Source organism: Lycium barbarum, chromosome 2 (assembly GCF_019175385.1).
Source record: "Lycium barbarum isolate Lr01 chromosome 2, ASM1917538v2, whole genome shotgun sequence".
Classification (NCBI taxonomy): domain Eukaryota; kingdom Viridiplantae; phylum Streptophyta; class Magnoliopsida; order Solanales; family Solanaceae; genus Lycium; species Lycium barbarum.
Window position 1 is genome coordinate 67,953,211 of NC_083338.1, and position 21,859 is coordinate 67,975,069.

General features: G+C 34.8%; 1 protein-coding gene across 1 annotated transcript; it reads left to right on the plus strand.

Annotated features, from left to right (window-relative positions):
• The first annotated feature begins 20,468 nt into the window (after nucleotides 1-20,468).
• On the plus strand, nucleotides 20,469-21,812 carry LOC132628627 (uncharacterized). Its single transcript, XM_060344393.1, has one exon. The coding sequence runs from the start codon at nucleotides 20,469-20,471 to the stop codon at nucleotides 21,810-21,812; it is 1,344 nt and encodes a 447-aa protein (XP_060200376.1).
• Nucleotides 21,813-21,859: the final 47 nt, after the last annotated feature.

Below are 21,859 nucleotides of genomic sequence, written 5' to 3' on the forward strand. Positions count from 1 at the left end.
AGATTTTTCAACAAAATCAATTAAAACTATTAAATCCAAAGACGTTATACAACATAGGACAGTTTTCAAGAACAGCACAATTATATAGACATTATAGAGAAGAGCAGTTGTCAGCCATAGGAACTAAAGTTACTACTATAAATCTAATAAATCCGAAGCTTTAAGACAAATAAAAAATACTGGAAGGACGCTAATGCATATGAGATTAATAGTAATAGGATTAAAAGGATTAACTAGAAAAAATTTAGGAACTAAAGTCTTAATAGTAATCTACGATGATAGATGGTCAGACATGAAGAAGTCAATAATCGGAATAACAGAGGTAGATATGACAAATAATGGAGGAATTTTTTATATTAGTTCAGACTTTATAATGAATTTAGCAGAATTTGGAAAACATATAAAAATAGGAATACAGACTAAAGGATACGGAGAAATGTGTAATGGTAATAATTTATTAATGTGCATAGGATGTTTAGGAAAAATGACGAATAATAGTAATACTAAGTTTAAAATTAAAGTAGAAGATGTCGTAGAATTAATGGGAAATAGAGGAATAAATTTAATTAAACCTATAAAAATAAATCCTGAAGAATACGCAGGATTAGAATGGAAATTAGAAGACTTTAGTAGAAAGAAGATTCTACAGCCAGAGTCACACCTAATGTACACTAATTCTAGAGGAGAGACATCTATAAGATTTACCAATTATAATTATACATCACAAAGAGACATAAAAGAAGAAAGTACTCTAGATGCAAATGAAACTACTGAGTCAACTCTTATGAACACAGAATTAATATAAGAAGAATTTGAAGTAGACATAGCTATAGAAGAAACAAAAAGACTTCATAGAGAAAATAAAAATATAAATTTTAGATGTAAAGGACGTAAGTTAGGAGATCTAACAATAGAAGAAACTATAAGTCACTTTAAATTATGTGAAGCTAGAACTGATAATTGGGGTTATAGAGTAGAATATATACACCAAATGAAATCAGACGCTTTCGATAAAATATTAGAAGATATAAAAGATAGTGATGAAGAAATAGAATTGGACTCAATAATAAACCAAAAAGAATTAATGGAATCTAGTGCATCTAGTTCTAGTCCATTTCAAAGAACAACAGGAGAACAATACACAGTAGACATGAGCACAGGAAATGTACCTAGAAGAAGAGTTTTTAGAACAGCAGGAGAACCTATAGACAATATAAAACCATCAGGGAAAAGAATGCCTATAGACGAACCTATTATTCTCCAAGAAGGAGGTAATAAAGGAAAAATATTAAATATAGCAGCTCATGATCCACAAAGATGGAATTCAGTAATAGACCTTTGGAAAGAAATAGTAGTAGCAGACTATATAAAAACTTATACTGATACAGATGCTGAAACTATGTATAAATACTTAGAGACATTTTTAGGATAATCAGCTAAAGCTCTATGGGAAGCATATAAGGAAGATTTTCCGATGGAATTTCAATACTTAGTATCTGTGGGAGAAAATCCATACAATTTTACTAATAAAATACATACTTTAATTACATGAGAAGATCCAACTAGTGGATTAGTAATACTACAAAGAAATGCTTTAATTAAATTAGAGCAGTTAAGTATAAGTAGTTGGTTTCGTAGAAGAGAAATAGAAGACAGATGGAATAAAAGAGACGGAGTAGTACAAAATCCTAATTTAAAATGGTCAATAGGACATAGAATACAACATATAAGAAATACAGAACCCAATATAATAGAAACTGCCCTCAATATAATAGAAAAAAATACTATCTTAGAAATCATCAGCCCGAAAACCCTGTTTAGACAGAAAGAGACATATAAGAAAATACAGAACAAATAGAAATTATAAAAATAAACTGGAATGTTTTACTTGTGGAAGTGTATAACACTTAGCAAATACATGTTCAAAAAGAATAAATAATAAGACACGAAAATCACAGCTAATTGAAGACTTTCAAGAGACCTTAATAAATGTAGATGAATATATGTCAGACACAGAAAGTATATACTCCATAGTAAGTGTAGATACTGAAGAAAAAATTAAAACAGACTCATCAGACTCAGAATCAGAAGAATTAATCAATGAGATAGGACTAGAAAAACTAGACCTAGAACCAATTCAAATGGATAATTTAGCAAATATATCAGAAGACTGTAGTCACGACTTCGAAAGAAATAAAGGTTTAGATAGTAATGCATGTTTCTCTTGTAAATGGTTTCCTAGTAGAGATAAAAGAGCAAAATGTAAAAATTATTTTATAGAAGGATGTATCATGTGTATAGAAAAAGAATTTAAGACAAATATACACAAAGAAGAAAGATATAAAAAGATAGAAGACCCTACTATTAGTATAAGAATAATGACATTAGAAACTAGAATGAACGAATTAGAAACCAGGTTATATAAATTAGAAAAAGGAAAACAAAAAGAAGCAGATAGCGAAGATGAAGAAATAGGTTTATCTAATATACAACCGCTAAGAACAATACCAGAAGATTCAACAGCAGAACTAATGAGTATAGAAGACCATGGAGCCCTAGTACGTAATGAAGATAAAAATTAGGAACAATAAAAATACTTGCAAGAATTAAAATAGATGACTATGAAATAGAGACATTAGTATTAGTAGATTGGGGATGCACTAAATGTATAATAAATAAACTAATAGTTCCACTAATTTAATAAAAGTTCTAGACAAACCAGTTGCAGCCATGTAAATGGATGGAACTTATAATATATATAAACATTATGTTCATAAGGCATACATTAGCTTTATAGACACTTGTTCAGAATTTTATAAACCTAGTTATAAAATGGATAAAATATGGGTAAGAGACTTGAATATAAATATAGACTTTGTCATCGGATTAGACTTTATGTTACATAACAATGGAAGTTGCATGATTACAAGAGATGGAGTAATTTTTCTAAAAAATATTACTCATACACCAGTACAAGCTCATAAAACTGAAACTAGAATCAGACATAAGAAGATCTCTACTCCAGACCAAATAAACCTGCAAAAGAAAGAAGAGAGTTGTTGTAAGGATTGTCAAGACAACAATACATGCTGTAAAAGCAAAAGAGAAATAAAGAATTTAATTCTAGAAGAAGAAGAAATATTAGACGACGATAATCTAATAGGAAAAAATTATACTTTAATAGAAATAGAAACAGAATTATATAATTTTAAAACAGGGATAGAAAGGATAGGAGTAATAAAAAACCAAAAATATTTAATAATATAATAAGAATACTAGATGAGATAGAAATTATAGGAGAAAAACCTTTAAAACATTGGAAAAATAACAAAATTGTATGTAAATTAGACATAATAAATCCAGAATATATAATTAAAACAGCCTAAATAGAAGCAACTAACCAAGATGTGGAAGACTTTAAAGTACAAATAAAAGAATTATTAAATTTAGGAGTAATAAGAAGATCTACTTCTAAACATAGATCTGCCGCATTTATGGTAAGAAATCATAGTGAGATAGTAAGAGGAAAAACTAGAATGGTAATAAATTACAAAAGACTTAATGATAACACCAGAGCAGATGGATATAAGTTACCAGACAAAACAGAACTAATAAATAGAATACAAAGTAAAAAGATCTTTAGTAAATTTGATTGTAAATCAGGATATTGGCAGGTACGAATGCATGAAGAAAGTATAGAATGGACTGCATTTACCTGTTCTGAAGGACATTTCGAATGGTTAGTAATGCCATTTGGATTAAAGACAGCTCCACCAATTTTTCAAAGAAAAATGGATAGTATATTTGGAGACTATAAAAGATTTGTCCTAGTATATGTATATGATATATTAGTAATTAGTAAAGACATGAAAGAACATTTAGGACACCTACAGACAGTATTTAGATTATTCGTAGAAAATGGAATAATAATTAGCAAGAAAAAGATGGAATTATGTAAAAACCATATAAACTTTTTAGGAGTAGTGCTAGGAGATGACAAAATAAAATTGCAACCTCATATAGCTAAAAAGGCCTTAGAAATGCCAGATAAACTAGATAATTTTAAAGAATTACAAAAATTCTTAGGAATAGTGAATTATGCTAGAAGTTTTATAAAAGACTTAGGAAAAACAGCAGAGCCATTGTATTAAAAAACGGGATCAAATGGTCAAAAACACTTTAATATAGAAGATATTAGATTAGCACAAAAAATTAAAGAAAAAATAAAAAATATTCCATACTTAAATATGCCCCTAGAAACAGACTATTTAATTATAGGAACAGATTGAAGCTTCGAAGGATGGGGAGCAATATTAAAGGCAAAATCAAATAAATATAGCAATAAAAGTGAAGAAAAGATATGTGCTTATCAAAGTGGTGAGTACCGAGAAAAAGGAAATATGAGTAGTATAGACGCCGAAATTTTAGCTGTAATATATGGCTTAAATAGTTTTAGACAATATATACTAAATAAACCAGAAATATTGGTAAGAACAGACTGTGAAGCTATAGTCAAATTCTATCAAAAAATTAATGATAAAAGTAGCAGTAGACGAAGATGGTTAAACTTTATGGATACTATTTCAATTTATAATTTAACATTCGAACATATAAAAGGAAAAGATAATAGCCTAGCAGACCAATTAAGTAGATTAAAAATCACATCTAACTGATTTTCTATTTGAACAGCATGAGACCATCAAGTTCTGAAACAGCAGATAAGGGAAAAGGCATAGCCTCAACCCAAGACACTTACAAACAAAAGGTACTAGGTAATCTTCATTTTAGACCTACATCTGCATTAGACAAAAACGCCTTAGAAAGAATACATTTTGGAACCAATAATTTAGTATTTTTTCCGCCATCTAATTTAACTTTTAAGGTATTACCAGAATATGTAATAGACAAACAACAGACATGTTTAGTAGACAATTTATGGATATCACATAACAAAAAAGACTCTAGTCATTTTGTAGCCACTCTAAATGCACTTTGTTAGTATTTTACAGACAAAAATCTAGATAAGAAATTTAAATTTTATGTTTTAATCCATGGTAGAACTAATGGTATTTTCCAAACCTGGATAGAAGTTTTAGATTCTGTTAAAGATATAAGAAAACCTCTTTTTAAAGGCTTTAATTATTTCACTGAGGCATTAGACTATGTTAGAGGAGTGTTGGGTCCAAACTACTATATTTCTCCAGCTCTCAGACAAAATCCAGATAGAACCCCTCAGTACAATATACAAAAAGACACAGACAAGGTGATTTTTTGCGATCACTGCTCTACTATGACTGAGACCGTCAGAAGACTTAACCAGCAGAAAGAGACACTCATCCAAGAAAAAATGAAACTCTTGGAACAAGCAAGACTGTTAGAACAAATACTACAAGCAGTTAAGTTCGAATTAGTACAATCCCAGAATTCTCCATCTCAGACAAAAATGGATGAGATGGGTGTGCATTCCCCGATGAATGAAAATAGATCCACTTTATCGGATAAAGATACAACTAGTCCGGTTCAAATGGTAGCCGGTAAAGACTCACCAAATCCGTTGATGGCTATCACTTTGCCAAAAAGTGAAGATGAGGGATGTTCATCTCCCCAAACAAGACGAAGACTACCGAAGACACTGACGCAAGGAGCTACATCTACCAAGAAAAGCATACTTGCAAAAAAGAAAAAAAATGACAACATAGAAAGTATAGTTAAAGAGACTTTGGAATGATTTTTCCAAACAAAAGCAGAACAAGACAAGCATATAATCAATAACCCTAGTCCAGAATTATCTCCAAGTCCAAGGATGTCACCAGTCCATAGTTCAGAAGAAGGAGATATGGTAAATTTCCAGAATAGTGCATTTCAAGATTCACAAGACCCAAACGACGACGATTCGGGAATGAGTTTTGATTCTATTGCACTACATAATTTAGACACATAAATATATATATATATATATATATATATATATATATATATATATATATATATATATATATATATATATATATATATATATGTGTGTGTGTGTGTGTGTGTGTGTGTGTGTATGTATATATATTTACATACATATATATATGTGTGTGTGTGTGTGTAAAGGAAATAATCAGACAGAAGTAGTGGAGGAAATAGTTATGATAAGAGAAAAGACTGAATTAGACACATAAATATATATATATATATATATATATATATATATATATATGTGTGTGTGTGTGTGTGTGTGTGTGTGTGTGTGTGTGTGTGTGTGTAAAGGAAATAATCAGACAGAAGTAGTGGAGGAAATAGTTATGATAAGACAAAAGACTGAAAGATTCATTGAACAAAAGCAACGGCTAAAAGACATTTGCAGAAAAAGAGAGCTTTATTAAAAGTAGCTTTAATAAAGCAGTCACGGTAAATGGACAGATCAGCTAACAGACAAGTAAATAAAGTTTTCTTTTGAAAAAGTTCATGTGACGATGGGGCCCAAAGAGCACCCGACTGAACTCAAAAGATTCTTCAACATTTTGAAATTCGGAGTTAAAGTCCGCCAAACGCCTATAAATAGCAGCATTTGTGGAGAAGCAAAGACATCACGAATAAGAGCACTAACCACCTCTCTCTAGAAAACTTCCATATTCCCCTTCTCTTTCATCAAATGCTCCAATCCCTTGCCCAGTCAAAAACCTTTATAATATAAACTCCTATTGTAAAAAAGTATTAAGTTTTTAATACCTACCTCCTATTGTGAAATAGTTTTTGGGGTTCCCCGAAAGCGAAACCTCTCTCCTTCTTCAAACCATGTAAGTTTATTTACTATGTTTTGTGTACTAATCTCCCTATTATGTAAATTATCTTGTGATTATATGAATATTATGTTTAAGTAATTTCCTTGTCATCATGAATTTGTTATTCTTAGTATATGGTTATTCTCTTAACTTCTTAATAACCTCGATGGATTAACCTGTAAATTCCTAGGTTTTAAAGAGGTTGTTTTAATGTCCAAATGATAAAGGACAATGTTGGCCGTGGTTACCGGGGTGTGGTTAAAGAAGACTGTTATTAAGAACAAAGGTTAAGAGAAAGAGATGAACAGTATAACAAGATTCGTGATTGGACAGAGTCCAGATTTTAAAAAAAATGAAAACTTTGGGAGATAGACAGAAAATTAATTGGAAATATAACTACATGATAAGAAGAAATATAGGAGTGAGGAAGTACCAAGTAGGATTGTTAAAAATTTATTTGAAAACAACATTAATTTCCTGTTTTGTCCTTTGAACTTTTCTTATTGAAAGAATTTATTGAAAAATTTACTACCCCCCTCTAAGTTTGGTATCAGAACAGTCTTGCTTGTTCCAAGAGTTTCATTTTTTCTTGGATGAGTGTCTCTTTCTGCTGGTTAAGTCTTCTGACGGTCGCAGTCATAGTAGAGCAGTGATCGCAGAAAATCACCTTGTCTGTGTCTTTTTGTATATTGTACTGAGGGATTTTATCTGGATTTTGTTTGAGAGCTGGAGAAATATAGTAGTTTGAACGCAACACTCCTCTAGCATAGTCTAATGCCTCAGTGAAATCATTAAAGCCTTTAAAAAGAGGTTTTCTTATATCTTTAATAGAATCTAAAACTTCTATCCAGGTCTGGAAAATACTATTAGTTCTACCATGAATTACAACATAAAATTTAAATTTCTTATCTAGATTTTTGTCTGTAAAATACTGACAAAGTGCATTTAGAGTGGCTACAATATATATATATATATATATACATATACACAGAAGCTGGTACTGATAAACAGTTAAAAAGTATTGCAGTCAACTATTTTGTTAGTAGCAGTTATATCATTTCAGTCAATGGAATGAAAATTCTACATACTTAAACCATCAACACATTTTCTTTGAACTTTCCTTTCTGATTTTAATTTTAAATTCTTTTACTGAAGTTTTTTATGTTTCCAATTTATGGTTACATATCAAATTAACAAAAACCAAATAATTTCTTGCCCGGAATATATTTTTGCTATTCCAAAAAAAATAATCTTATTAATGTTAATTCGTTATATAATCTCAAATTAAAATATTTTTTATATATGAATCTGCTTAAATTCTTCCACTTCTCCAATTGCCAATAAGTGTATGTTTAAAACATGGTCAATAAAATAGTTAGCTCTCTATATCCATTGCTTCATTTTATTATGTTGGCTATATATGAACGTAAAGCTTGTAGAAACTCAAATTTCTCAATTTTAATGAAAATAGCAGTATTAAGCATTAGTTAACAATTTGAAAACTAAAGCAAGCAATCTATGATTTTGTTTTTGTTGTCAATGTATGTAGATTGAACCCAAAACATGTGTATTCTTTTTATCAAATTTTAATCCGGTAAAGTAAAATTAAATCAAACTCATATTAATTCATATTCTTAAATTAAATTTTAAGGGTCTTTAATGATACAAAGTTCACATATATTCTCTATTTAAAAAATTACTATATTTAAAATTTCAGTGAATACTCTTAATGTACCTTAATTACAATTCAAGTTGCAAAAATAGAAAAATTAGTTTGATGTCACGCTAATTTAAGAGAAAAAGAAATTGAATTGGCCTTGGATGCTAATTTTACCGCTTACATATTTGTCTGGTCCAGAAAAAAGGAAAAAACTTGTCTGAAACCTTCATAAGGCAAACAACAAAACAGGACCCACAATTTTAGAAATCTACACATAGTACACACACGTGGCAATAAGTGAATTCAAAATCTTGCATTAATACTGACATGTGATTGCAGTAGCTAGGGATACTATAAAAATTAAATCATTGCCTGGTTTTTTAGGAAATTCATGTTCTCACTGCACTATGTACATCTATTCTGAGCTGGAGTTTTTGTCAACTGACCAAATTGCCCTTGGGCGTCCTAGCTCTTCACTCTTCTATGAGCACAAATGACGAAAATGCCCTTTAGCAGTATGTCGACGATCCAGTGGCTAAACCCACTCTTCTATATAGTAGTAAAGTAACTCGATGGCGTATGCCCGTGCTGTGCACGAGTCCAGCACTTTGAATTATAGTGTATCTATATGTATGTAGCTATGTTTGGGTAGTGATAATATATATATATATATATATATATATATACATATTTATATTGCTAATAAACATTCATAAGTTTACACTATTTTTATAAATTCAAAACATGATTAATATAACATTGTAGTTTGTGCTCCGTATCCAAAACTTATTATATTAGTGTTTGCTACGAATACAAAGTTTGCAAAAATTTATTAATACTTTTTAAAAGAGAAGACTTGTTTAAAAGGAAACTATTTTCCTCTCTTTGAGACAAAACAATAGCAATATTTAAGCATCAGTTGATACTTTGAATTTTAATTCGATTAATTTAAATGTGTAAAATATTCTATTGTTAATGTATGTAGATTGGACCTAAATTTTATCAAATTTTGATTTGGATAATTCTAATTCAAATTATTAAATTAATTTTACATGTTTAAAACGAAATAAAGTAGAAATTTGATTTTCTATTTAAACGAAGAACTACTATTTTTTAATTTTTGGTGAATATTCTTGGTTTAACTCATTTTACTTGTCATGTTGTCTTTTGCACCTTTTTTTAAGGAAACGTCAATTAGAATTAGAATTTGACTAATTTATATTATTTATTATTTTATTTGCATTTAATATTTTTTTTTATTTTACGACATTAATCTCTTTTCACATTTATTAGAGTAAGAATAAAAATGAAAAAGTAATTAAATTCTATCTTATTTTAAAATATAAATATTTTAAGTATATTTATTTTAGTAAACATAACAAATAAATGACATGGAGGAATAGCAAATACAACAGTTAAATTTCTAGATTAGATCTCAAGCTAATATGAGAAAAGAAAGGAAATTGTATGGTTCGACTACTTAACCTTTTGAAGAAAAACAATAATATGGGGTCCACGTTTTTTGCTGTACAATAATTTCATTTGCTCCCACTAATGGGTTGATACGCATGTGGCAATGAATCCACCATTATTGATTTAATGGGGATACTTTGGGAATTACATGAATATTGTTTGATTTTTTAATATGGGGTGCACTTTTTTTTTTTTTACATGAGTTGGAGGTGGACGACGAAACCACCCCCACCTCATGCTTCTAATATAGTAATAATTATATAAATGGATCTCAGAATACGAATGGTTGGGCAAAAATTTACCTCATGTATGCAAGCAACATTCTGACGGATCGTCATAAATTCTGATGGATTGGTAAACCTCTCCCTATATGCGGGAATAACTATGAGTATTCAAACGTAATAAAGCACATTTTTTCAAATATTATAAAGTTCAAGAAATGAATAATGTTATATTTCAAGATTCATTTATTGCAGCAAGATCGAAAGTAGCAACACGATGTGGAAATTAAATTATGTAAAAACAGTAACGAATGTTAAGAATTCCTTAATTTAGTTTTGATATATTTTGATAATAACTTGTTTCGAAAAAAAATATTTGTCATGACACACAATTATTTGCTAGAACTCTTGAGATCCAAATTCATTTTATTAAGGTCAGAAGGAACACCTAGGTCATCGATACTAATTCGTTGTTAGTTTCAGACTGTGTAATTCTGAATAAAGAATCTATAATTATAGCAGTATACAATTTATTAATAAAAAGAATAATAATCGTAATTTAATGTCAAAACAATTGAATCTAACAAACCTATGCTCTAAGAAATGAAAATAAAAGCACTACGCGTCATTAGTACATGGAACGAATGATGAAAGGGGAAGTTAAGTTCATCAAAAATCAGAATTATTTCTCAGCAATTGTGTTTTAGCTTGAACATACCCTTTGAGAAAGATAATTTTAAGAAAATAATTATTACTTTTTATGTTTATATATTTTGGACTAAATCTAAAAATTAAAAATATTCAATAATATGACCGGGAGGAGGCAATAATGTATACGTACAACGAAAACAAATTTAAACTATGAACAGGTTCATAAATATGATTATATGAGTAATGGGCAAGTTAATTGGAAAAAGTTGTCGGCCATAGTCATAATAATAAATGACCCCACTTGAAATCAATGCGGCTATATCAAAGGGCTAAAATGTCAGCACAGTCAAAAACTAATAAAACATGCACAACAATTAACTTATTTGGAGTAATTACCTAAATACCCTAAAAATTTATCCCTCTTCTACAACGGTATAAAGTATAAATATAAAAAATATAAATATAAATGTGGGCCGCAGTTCCTTTTGCTATTTCACGTTCAATCCTTTCTTGGTTCCCTATTTTTTTTTCTTTTTAATATATGTGGACCCCGTCTTTTAATTTCAGTTGACCATTGAGGGAGTTCATGGTCGATGATCCTGGCATGAACTCCCTCTTCTATAAAGTATAAATATATAATACTAACAATTTATATGAAGGTGTTTGACTAAGTATGTAATTTAAAAATAAAAGAAATTTTTCAAATTTATCGTTTAAAATAAGCCATAATTATATAATGCTTCCAATTGTTTGACCAAGCATGTAATTTAAGAATGAAAAAGAACTTTTAAAATTTATCGTCTAAAAGAAGCTATAAATATTTATATAGCTATAAATCATCTCATGATAAAATAAAAAATTAAAAAGTAAATTATTACTAGATATAAAAAGATAGAATACTTTTTTAGATTGATTAAAAGGAAAAAAAAGTCACATAAATTAGAACGGAGCGTATAGTAATATATCCTTGTTGTATACATTAATGTTTGTTAACCTTTTATTATATGATAACCGGGAATTAAAAAATAAATCCAAATCCTTGAATATCTATCGGAGAAAGGCATGTATCCATGTGTCCGCTGAGATGCACGACTGTTTTCGTTGGAAGAGAGCTGACCACTTCTAAAAATAGTAGTTCGAGTTAGGAGTGTTCATGGCTCGGTTTAGGTTGGTTATTGATTAAAATCATAACCAAATCAATTTAGTCGATTTTTAAATTTCTAAAATCATAACCAAACCAAATAAAATAATAACCACCGGTTTGGTTATCGTCGGTTTGATTCGATTTGGTTGGATTTTTCGGTTTATGACTAGCAGCCATGAGACTTATCAGTAAAACATTAAAAAGTTGAAAAAGACATGTCCTTTTTTTTGTTCAAACGATATCTTTAATTTATAGTTTAAGGTGGAACATGCATCATAGAAATATTTTCACTATTAGTGATAGTGTCAAACTCAAGTTACCCAAAGTTGCTAAACTATTACTGTAGATAATGAAATTTTATTGAATTTAAATCCGTAAGAAATTCGGATTATAGTAAATTCAAGATATATTAGTCCAAATAAATATTACGGATTAATATAATTGGGTTAATTATTTAAGTCCAATAAATATGGATTTAAGTAATGGTCCAATTTCATTGGGCTAGTCCATTTAATTGGGCTACAAATGATGAGTCCACTTTATCAAGCCCAAGATGTCATCTAATTCAAGAGGCCCAAATTGATGTCACATGTCAAACGATGTGGCACGCCAAGTCAAATAAAGAAGCCTATAGGGTCATGCCACGTGTCAACATGATGCAGCATGCCTAGACAAACCAAAGGCCAATGAAGATGCGCCATGTGTACAAGTGACATGTTCTGGCCAATCAAATATCGACATGTCAGCTTAATTCTGATTGGTCGAAAGAAGTCCGCCCTTATCACAACTCCTCCATCCTACAACTATAAATAGGGGTCTCATAATTCAGAAAAGGGACAGAAGTTCTAACAAGAAGCAAGGGAGAGCTCGTGGATCAAACGCTGCAGATTTCTCTACAAGCTAAAAGCATTCAAGCATTCAAGTATTTCTCTAGAAGTTCTAGAGATCCAGATGAAGATTCAAGATCAAGCTTCAAGCCTTTGAATCCAAGTACAAGTTCAAGATGAAGACCACCAGATTCAAGATCAAGCTCAAAAGCCCTTGAATTTAAGTACAAGTCAAGATCAAATCCATCAAATTCAAGAATAAGCTCAAAAGCCCTTGAAATTATCGTTGAAAAGACGAATCAGAGGAATCATAGAGATTGTAACACTCATATTCTGAAATCAAATACAAAGATTGTTGCGATATTTTCCTGTCTTGATTATTATTCTCTCGACGCGAATTTTATTGTCTCCAAATTCTAGCACGCCCAGTGGGACAATCTCTACCTCTCATCTCAACTTTTCAATCATCAATGTTTAACAACATCGAGATGACTTCAGAGAAGATCAACTCCAAATCAGTTTTGTCACGACCCGACTCGGGGCCACGACGAGCGCCCGGTGCTAGCCCACCCGAGCACCCTCTTAGCTTACTCTTATACTTACATCTAGGTGAGCCGCATAGTTATACATACATTTTCATTCATTCGTCAGCTAGTCCCAATTGGACAACAGTACATTTATATCACCATAGGCATCTATGCCACATCAATGTAGTGGGCCAACGTGGCCGACAAATGATATACAAAACACAGGCCGACAAGGCCGGACATGTCTAACCATATACACATGACTACGAGCCTCTAGGAAGAGTATAACATATCACATGAGCGGGACAGGACCCCGCTATGCCCATAATTATATACACAAAAGAATAAGTACCCAAAAGCTATGGCTCCGAAGGAAATGGAGCTCCGCTATGTAATCTCTGGATAAGCAGCTATGGATCAAGTCTGTCTCCCTGTGCACCTGCGGGCATGACGCAGCGTCCACAAACAAAAGGACGTCAGTACGAAGAATGTACTGAGTATGTAAAGCATGACTAACATCAATGTAGAAGCATCATAGACAATATATGAAGTGGCATAGGAGGGAAGACAAATAATATCATCATCATGGCACTTACCTGCCTTTCATAGGAACTTTCCATTTCTCATGCGTATTTCATAATAGGGCTCGTATTCGTATACATAGTCTTTTCACATTCATATTCATATTATATACATACATAGCGTACCCGACCATAAGGTTCGGTGTTTCATACATACTTGGCCAACCAAGGCTCAATGTTATTTCTACCTGGCCTTACCAAGGCTTCAGGGTTATCCGTACCATCTGCAGATGTGTGCGCGCGTTACGTAATCATATACACACATATATATATATACATCCATATACATATATTCTACCCGGCATTATAAGCTCGGGGTGTCATTATAGCCCTTCATAGGCACATGTGAATATAATAGCCCGTAGGCACCTTTAGCATCATTATTATTATCATCGTCATCACTATCATCATCGTTTTCGCTACATCTCTATCTTATGCTTACTCGTCAATGGGGTGCGTAGTACATTCGTAGCACGTATCGAGGGTCGTGAGCTTATGAGCTCGGAGTGTCAATCACTTGAATACAACATACTCATATAGAGGATTTAAGAGTTTGGCCAAGGAACCATGCCTTATGAAAGAAGGGTTAGCCTTACATACCTTTTCGTCGGACTATTCTACACTTGCACGCTTCCTTCCAATGCTAGCGTCTATACCTTCATTAGTATCATAACAATGGCCATTAGTCATTCACATTATCCACATTGTTTAGATTCCTTAATTTGCCTCTAATTCACCCATATTCATGGTCATAACATCCAACTTCGTCCATTCGTCTAAAGTGTCTAGTTCATGATCTTAGTAACATTTATAATGCATTCATATCACAACACAACAACATTCATGATTCAATTCAACTATTCCTCAAAATGACACTATTCATCATTCATGACCTACTTGACCATATTTTCTACAATCCATGTATTTCAACTCTTCAATACCTTAAACATCATGTAAAAATCATGAATATTACCTTAGAAGTTGTAGGAACAAGCTTTGGTTAATAATACTTCACTGTGAGCAAAACCCTAGTTTTTCTCCATTTGCACTTGAATGGTATTTAATGGCTTGCTTACACTTGCTTCACTTGTTTATGTTGTTGGTGACTTATAATCCTTGAAAAATTATGAAATAAATGTAGAGAGATGATTCTAGAGAGAAGTGGTGTAATGTAGAGATGAAATAAAGCAAGTCTTGGTCCTCATATTTAATGAATTGAAAATCTGTGCTGAGGTGTACAGTGGTCGTCCATGGAGGTTTACGGTCCGTATTCTAGTTTACGGACCGTCCCTCGTGGTCGTCTTTAACCTTAAGCAGAACCAGAAACTTTGGCTGCATGCATGGTGATTTACGACCATGGTTTACGGGTCGTAAATCACTTTACGGTCCGTCCACCAGGTCGTATTTTACCACTTCTCAGCTAGGTAGAAAGTTGAAACCTTGCATGGCAATTTATGACTACCAGTTTACGGACCGTATTCCATTTTACGGTCCGTATTTTGCACTTTACGACCACTGGGCAGTTTTGCCAACTTTCAACTTTTCACATTTCTCGACTTTTCATTCTAATCATTCTCGTCCATATACGCACATTGCTCATGAAACATTATACACTCGCACTCCTCGCACACATCACTAGTTCGTTTACTTGCATACCAACGGGGAATTTTCCGAGGTGCAACAAGTTTCCTCCAAGGTTGCTAGCTTCAAGTTCTCTGCTGATGTGGAAAGCATCCTCGACATTACCTTTGGTAGCATTGGACCAGTTACGAGGAGCAAAGCAAGCATGTTGGGACAATAAGTACTCCAAGTCTCATCCGTAACAACTCCTGTTTTTGGATCTTCATCTCCAAAAGGAGCGAGATCCTCTACTGATGCATCGGAGGAAGGAAGCAGCATTGCTAAAAAGATTAAGAAGACTCTAGCTCTACTTGATCTCTCTGGATCCAAGAACTCTGCTATGAAGGAAGACAATGATACTTCAAGTGACGAATCCTCTCCACTCACACCACATGAAGTAGGCCAGTCAAAGATCAACTTATGCGATAATCCATTCTATTCTCCAACATCCCCAACAATCATGCAAGCAGGTAACCAACGCTTCGTTAATGGAGGAGACACTGGCAAATTTGGCAAAGGTGATTGATGGCTTGGCCAAGCATGTGCAAAATCAAGACGCCCGGATTGAGAAGTTGATGGACAAGATGGATGGATTGATTGAAGGAGAATCCAGCCACGCACCTAGGAAGGGTCCAGAAGTACAAGAGACTGAACCTCGTGCAAAGCAAGTACCACCTACCAAGGAAATTTTTGTTTCTTCTGAAGGGATGATTCCGCTTGACCGACTAAAGGAGTTCATCGAAGGGACTATCAAGGATAAGTACGAAATTGATGCCAAGTCTTCGTTTACGTACGGAAAGTCGTACACTACAAGAATTGATAGCTTTAAGATGCCCGCCGGTTATCAACCTCCCAAATTTCAACAATTTGAAGGCAAGGGAAATCCAAAGCAACATGTTTCACATTTTGTTGAAACATGTAACAACGCTGGGACTTATGGAGACTATCTTGTCAAACAGTTCGTCCGCTCTCTCAAGGGGAATGCCTTTGACTGGTACACTGATCTCGAGCCTAATTCTATCGATAGTTGGGAGCAGCTAGAGCAGGAGTTCCTCAATCTCTTTTATAGCACAAGGCGTACCGTGAGCATGGTCGAGCTTACAAGCACTCTCCAGAGGAAGGGCGAACCAGTTATTGATTTCATCAACCAATGGAGAAATGCGAGTCTAAACTGCAAAGATAGGCTCAGCGAAGCTTCTGCGATAGAGATGTGTATCCAAGGAATGCATTGGGGGCTTCACTACATATTGCAAGGAATTAAGCCAAAGTATTTTGAAGAACTAGCTACTCGTGCTCATGACATGGAGTTGAGCATGTCTTCCATTGGGAATGAAGTAATGCATGTCTACGACCCTCACAAAGGAAAGGACAAGAAGGAACCCAAGAAATAGAGCAAGTTCGTCCCCAAGAGTGATAATAAAGAATCCATGAACTTCAACGCCTCGCCTGTAAAGTTTACTACGAAGGTGAGTAAGAAGCAAAGTATGAAAGCAACTTCCTTCCAAGACAACAAAAGCCGAAAGTCTACCTTGAAGGAGATGCAAGAAAGAGAATACCCCTTCCTGGATTCTGATGTCCCTGAAATTTTTGATGAACTACTTGAGCTGAATCTCATTGAGTTACCAGAGATGAAGTGGCCCAATGAAGCTGGAAGAACAAACGACCCGAACTATTGTAAGTATCATCGACTTGTGGGTCACCCTCTTGAGAAGTGTATCATCGACTTGTGGGTCACCCTCTTGAGAAGTGCTTTGTCTTCAAGGACAAAGTTATGCAGTTGGCTAATGAAAACAAGATTCTGCTTGATGATGAGAAGGCAAGTTCGAATCAAGTCTCTATCACCTTTGGCTCTTTCGATCCGATCCATATATACAACTTTGAAGAACATCAGGGAGGACCATTGAAGGAAGATAGAACCCAAGTTGATGAAGCCAATGATGAAGGTTGGATTCTGGTGACTAGGCGGAGACGCTGTAAAACAAGTCCACGAAAAGAATCATCTAAACAACCAACAAGGAAAAGGATGGTTAGAAGACCAAGGAAGCAGAAATCAGTTGAGAGTCCGAGGAAAGCAAAAGTGGAGGAGAACTACCACCAAGAACCACGATGTCCTGTGACTTTGGGGGAATTCCTGCCAAGCTGGTTCCACAATAAGACTGCTCGAGACAACATTGAGGCATCATGCTTCAATACTGATAAAAAGGAAGCAAATGATGAAAACTATCAACATCGTCTCTGTCATCATCTGAAAAGCCTGTTGAATCTTCTTCGAAAGAGGTACACACATGTGATACAAGAATCACATTCACAGATGACGATCTTCTACTTGGTGAAACACTACATAATCGCCCATTGTACATGGTGGGTTATGCCCTAGAGAAGAGGATAAACAGAATATTGATAGATGATGGATTTGGAGTTAACATTCTTCCTATTCGTACAATGAAGGAACTTGGCATCACAACTGAAGAACTTTCTGAAAGCCGCTTGATGATACAAGGATTCAATCAAGGGGGGCAACGATCCATAGGTGCTATCAAAGTAGATAGCACCATCGAAGATTTACGATCAAGTGACTTCGTATAATATGTTGCTTGGCAGGCCATGGATACACGAGAACAAAGTTGTCCCATCCTCCTACTATCAGTGTTTGAAGTATCTTGAAGGCAGTGTCGAAAAGAAGATAGTCGCTGATGATAAGCCATTTACTGAAACAGAGTCACACTTCGTCGATGCGAAGTTCTACTTGAAAAACTACATGGTAAGAGAAGTAAAAGTCGATGACATCGCAACGACCAAGAGTGATAAGATCGCAACTGAAAGAGCTGATGAGACTATTGGAAAAGTTGAAGTTGGTGCTGAGGTGTCGCACTCCAGTCCCAATAAAGGGAACATCGTGTCTTTAAAAAAGAAGAAGACAACTCCCGTGCTCTGCTATGTCCCAAAGTTGAAGAAAAGGGAAGGTCAACCATCTGAAGCTCAAGAAAATACGCTAGGAGGGCTAACTTTTCCCATCAGACGAATTGATGTGATAAATTTGTCCTCAAAGTTACTTAGAAACTTCGTGGCTCAGAATCCGCCACAAAATACGGCACTCCCTATAAAACGTACAAATGAAGGCTTTGATCCAAATGCTTACAAGTTATTTGTCAAGGCTGGGTACAACCCCAACGAGCCATCAAAGTTAGGGAAACATCCATCAGAAGCTAGCATGATACAATCACGTGAAGGTCTGGGATACAAACAACCTCCGCCAGTTCGCATATCCATAAGAAGGGCAAGTATCAACTACATCACTGTGGAAGATGAGTCTGTTGCTTCCAACAAAAGGCCATCAGTGTTTGATCGTCTTAGAAAGTCGGCCACAAAAGCTTCTGTAATTGAGAGATTAGGGCCGTTAAAACTGAAGAAGAAAAGGAAAAACAAGTTCCACAGAGATTATCAAAGCGTGAAAACGCTTGCTTTTCCTGGAACCCAGAGGGATATACAAATTTTGATTCCTTCTAGAATGAGACGACAAACAAAGCTTGTGGTTTCATGTGGGGAGGTGCTAAAAGCAAAGTCTCACACTGTAGTGTATACCAAGGAGCGTGACGAAGATGAGGAGAGTATAGGTTCTTCATATTATATTACTGCACAAAGTGATCAAGATACTTCATTTCAGATAGAGGTTGCCGAAAAGTTGGAGGACATTTCCTCGTGTTACCACATATCTTTCAATGATGGAGATCCTCGAGAGGATGAAGATGCCAGAGATGCTCCTCCAGAACTTGAAGAAGGGGTGAAGACCACAGTAGACTCTTTGAAAGAAGTTAATCTTGGTACTGATGAAGACCCAAGGCCCACCTACCTAAGTGTTTTTCTAACAGGTGATGAAGAAGACACTTACATGGAAATACTCAAAGAATATAGGGATGTTTTTGCTTGGAGTTATAAAGAGATGCCTGGATTAGATCCAAAAGTAGCAGTTCATCATCTGGCGGTCAAGAATGGTGCCCGTCCTGTTAAGCAGGCCCAAAGGTATTTCAGACCAGATTTGGTTCCTTCAATCGAAAATGAAGTCAACAAACTCATTGAAGCTGGCTTTATTCGTGAAGTTAAATATCCTACATGGATTTCGAGTATCGTTCCCGTAAAAAAAAAAGACTGGCCAAATTCGAGTTTGTGTTGACTTCAGGGATCTTAACAACGCATGCCCTAAAGATGATTTCCCGCTTCCCATCCCAGAATTGATGATTGATGCTACCACTGGTTACGAGGCGATGTCTTTCATGGACGGTTCATCCGGCTATAACCAAATTCGCATGGCACCAAAAGATGAAGAGCTTACTGCATTTCGTACACCCAAGGGTATTTATTGTTACAAAGTGATGCCTTTCGGTTTGAAAAATGCTGGTGCCACATATCAAAGGGCTATGCAGAATATCTTTGATGATTTGCTCCACAAAAATGTTGAATATTATGTGGATGACTTGGTGGTAAAATCAAGAAAGAGGAGCGACCACTTGCAAGACCTGAGAATGGTGTTCGAGCGACTTCGGAGATATCAACTTCGAATGAATCCATTGAAATGTGCCTTTGCAGTTACTTCTGAAAAATTCCTTGGTTTCATTGTTCGACATCGAGGAATCGAAATTGATCAAGCCAAAGTTGATGCGATTTTGAAAATGCCCGAGCCTTGAAATATTCATGAGTTAAAAAGTCTGCAAGGGAAGCTAGCTTATATTAGGAGATTCATTTCGAATTTAGCTGGGAGGTGCCAACCATTCAGTCGTCTCATGAAGAAGGGCGCCCCTTTCAAGTGGGACGAAGCATGTACTAATGCCTTCAAGAATATCAAGTCATATTTAATGAAGCCTCCAGTTCTAGTAGCCCCTGTACCAGGAAAACCATTGATACTGTACATTTCAGCACAAGAAAGGTCGGTTGGAGCGTTGTTGGCCCAAGAGAATAGCGAAGGGAAATAAAATTCTCTTTACTACTTGAGCAGAATGATGACACCTAATGAGCTAAATTACACGCCAATTGAAAAGTTGTGTTTGGCGCTAGTCTTCTCGATTCAAAAGCTGAAGCACTACTTTCAAGCTCATAGTGTTAACCTCATTTCCAGAGTAAATCCCATCAAGTTTGTAATGTCAAAACCGGTCCTCAGTGATCGACTAGCAAGGTGGTACATCCAGTTTCAACAATTTGAGATTACATACATCCCTCAAAAGGCTGTAAAAGGACAGGCATTGGCAGACTTCCTAGCAGATCACCCGATACCTGATGACTGGGAGCTAACTGATGAACTTCCCGACGAAGATGCAATGGTCGTTGAAATTCAATCTCCGTGGAAAATGTACTTTGACGGTGCTGCACAACGTGATGGAGCTGGTGCTGGTGTGGTGTTTGTTACTCCACAGGGAGAAGTTCTACCATACTCCTTCACTTTGACACAACATTGCTCCAAAAATGTCGCTGAATATCAAGCACTAATACTTGGACTTGAAATGGCCATCGACATGAAGCAGTTGCAGTTGCAAGTCTTTGGTGACTCTCAGTTGGTGATCAATCAACTCTTGGGAAGCTACGAAGTCAAGAAGCCTGAATTACTCCCCTATCATGGTTATGCTCAGAAATTGATAGAGTGGCTTGGTGATGTGACTCTTCAGCATGTTCCTAGGAGGGAAAATAAGAAAGCTGATGCTTTAGCTGCTCTAGCTTCAGCGCTTACTCTGCCAGATCAAACACAAGTGACTATCTGTCAAAAATGGGTAGTACCTCCGTCAAATGAAGATGAAGGCGCGGAAAGTGAGCTTGAGCATCTCGTAGCTGTTTCTGAAGCTACAAAGGAAGACTGGAGACAACCCATCATTGACTACTTAAGTTATGGGATACTGCCAGAAGACTCAAGAAAAAGAACTGAGATTCGTCGTTGTGCACCTCGATTCCTTTACTACAAGGATACCTTATATAGAAGATCTTTTGAGGGGATACTCTTGCGATGTTTGGGGGAGGATGAAGCAGTCCAAGCTTTGCAAGAAGCACATTCAGGAGTATGTGGATCACATCAATCGGGACCAAGGCTCCACTTCCACATAAAAAGGATGGGATATTATTGGCCAACGATGGTGAAAGATTGCTTGGACTATGCTCGAAGATGCAAGGCTTGTCAGTTTCATGCGAATTTTATACATCAGCCGCCCGAAGCATTACACCCGACCGTCGTATCTTGGCCATTTGACGCTTGGGGGTTGGATGTCGTTGGTCCGTTGCCGAAATCTTCTGGTGGACACTTGTACATCTTGGCTGCAACTGATTACTTTCTCAAAATGGGCCGAAGCTGTCGCTCTTAAAGAAGTGAAGAAGGAGAATGTTGCGAACTTCATCCGAGTAAACATCA

Bases quoted from the DNA above. Each gene is read 5' to 3' on its own strand.
- LOC132628627 (XM_060344393.1), top strand. From the start codon at position 20,469: ATGACACCTAATGAGCTAAATTACACGCCAATTGAAAAGTTGTGTTTG.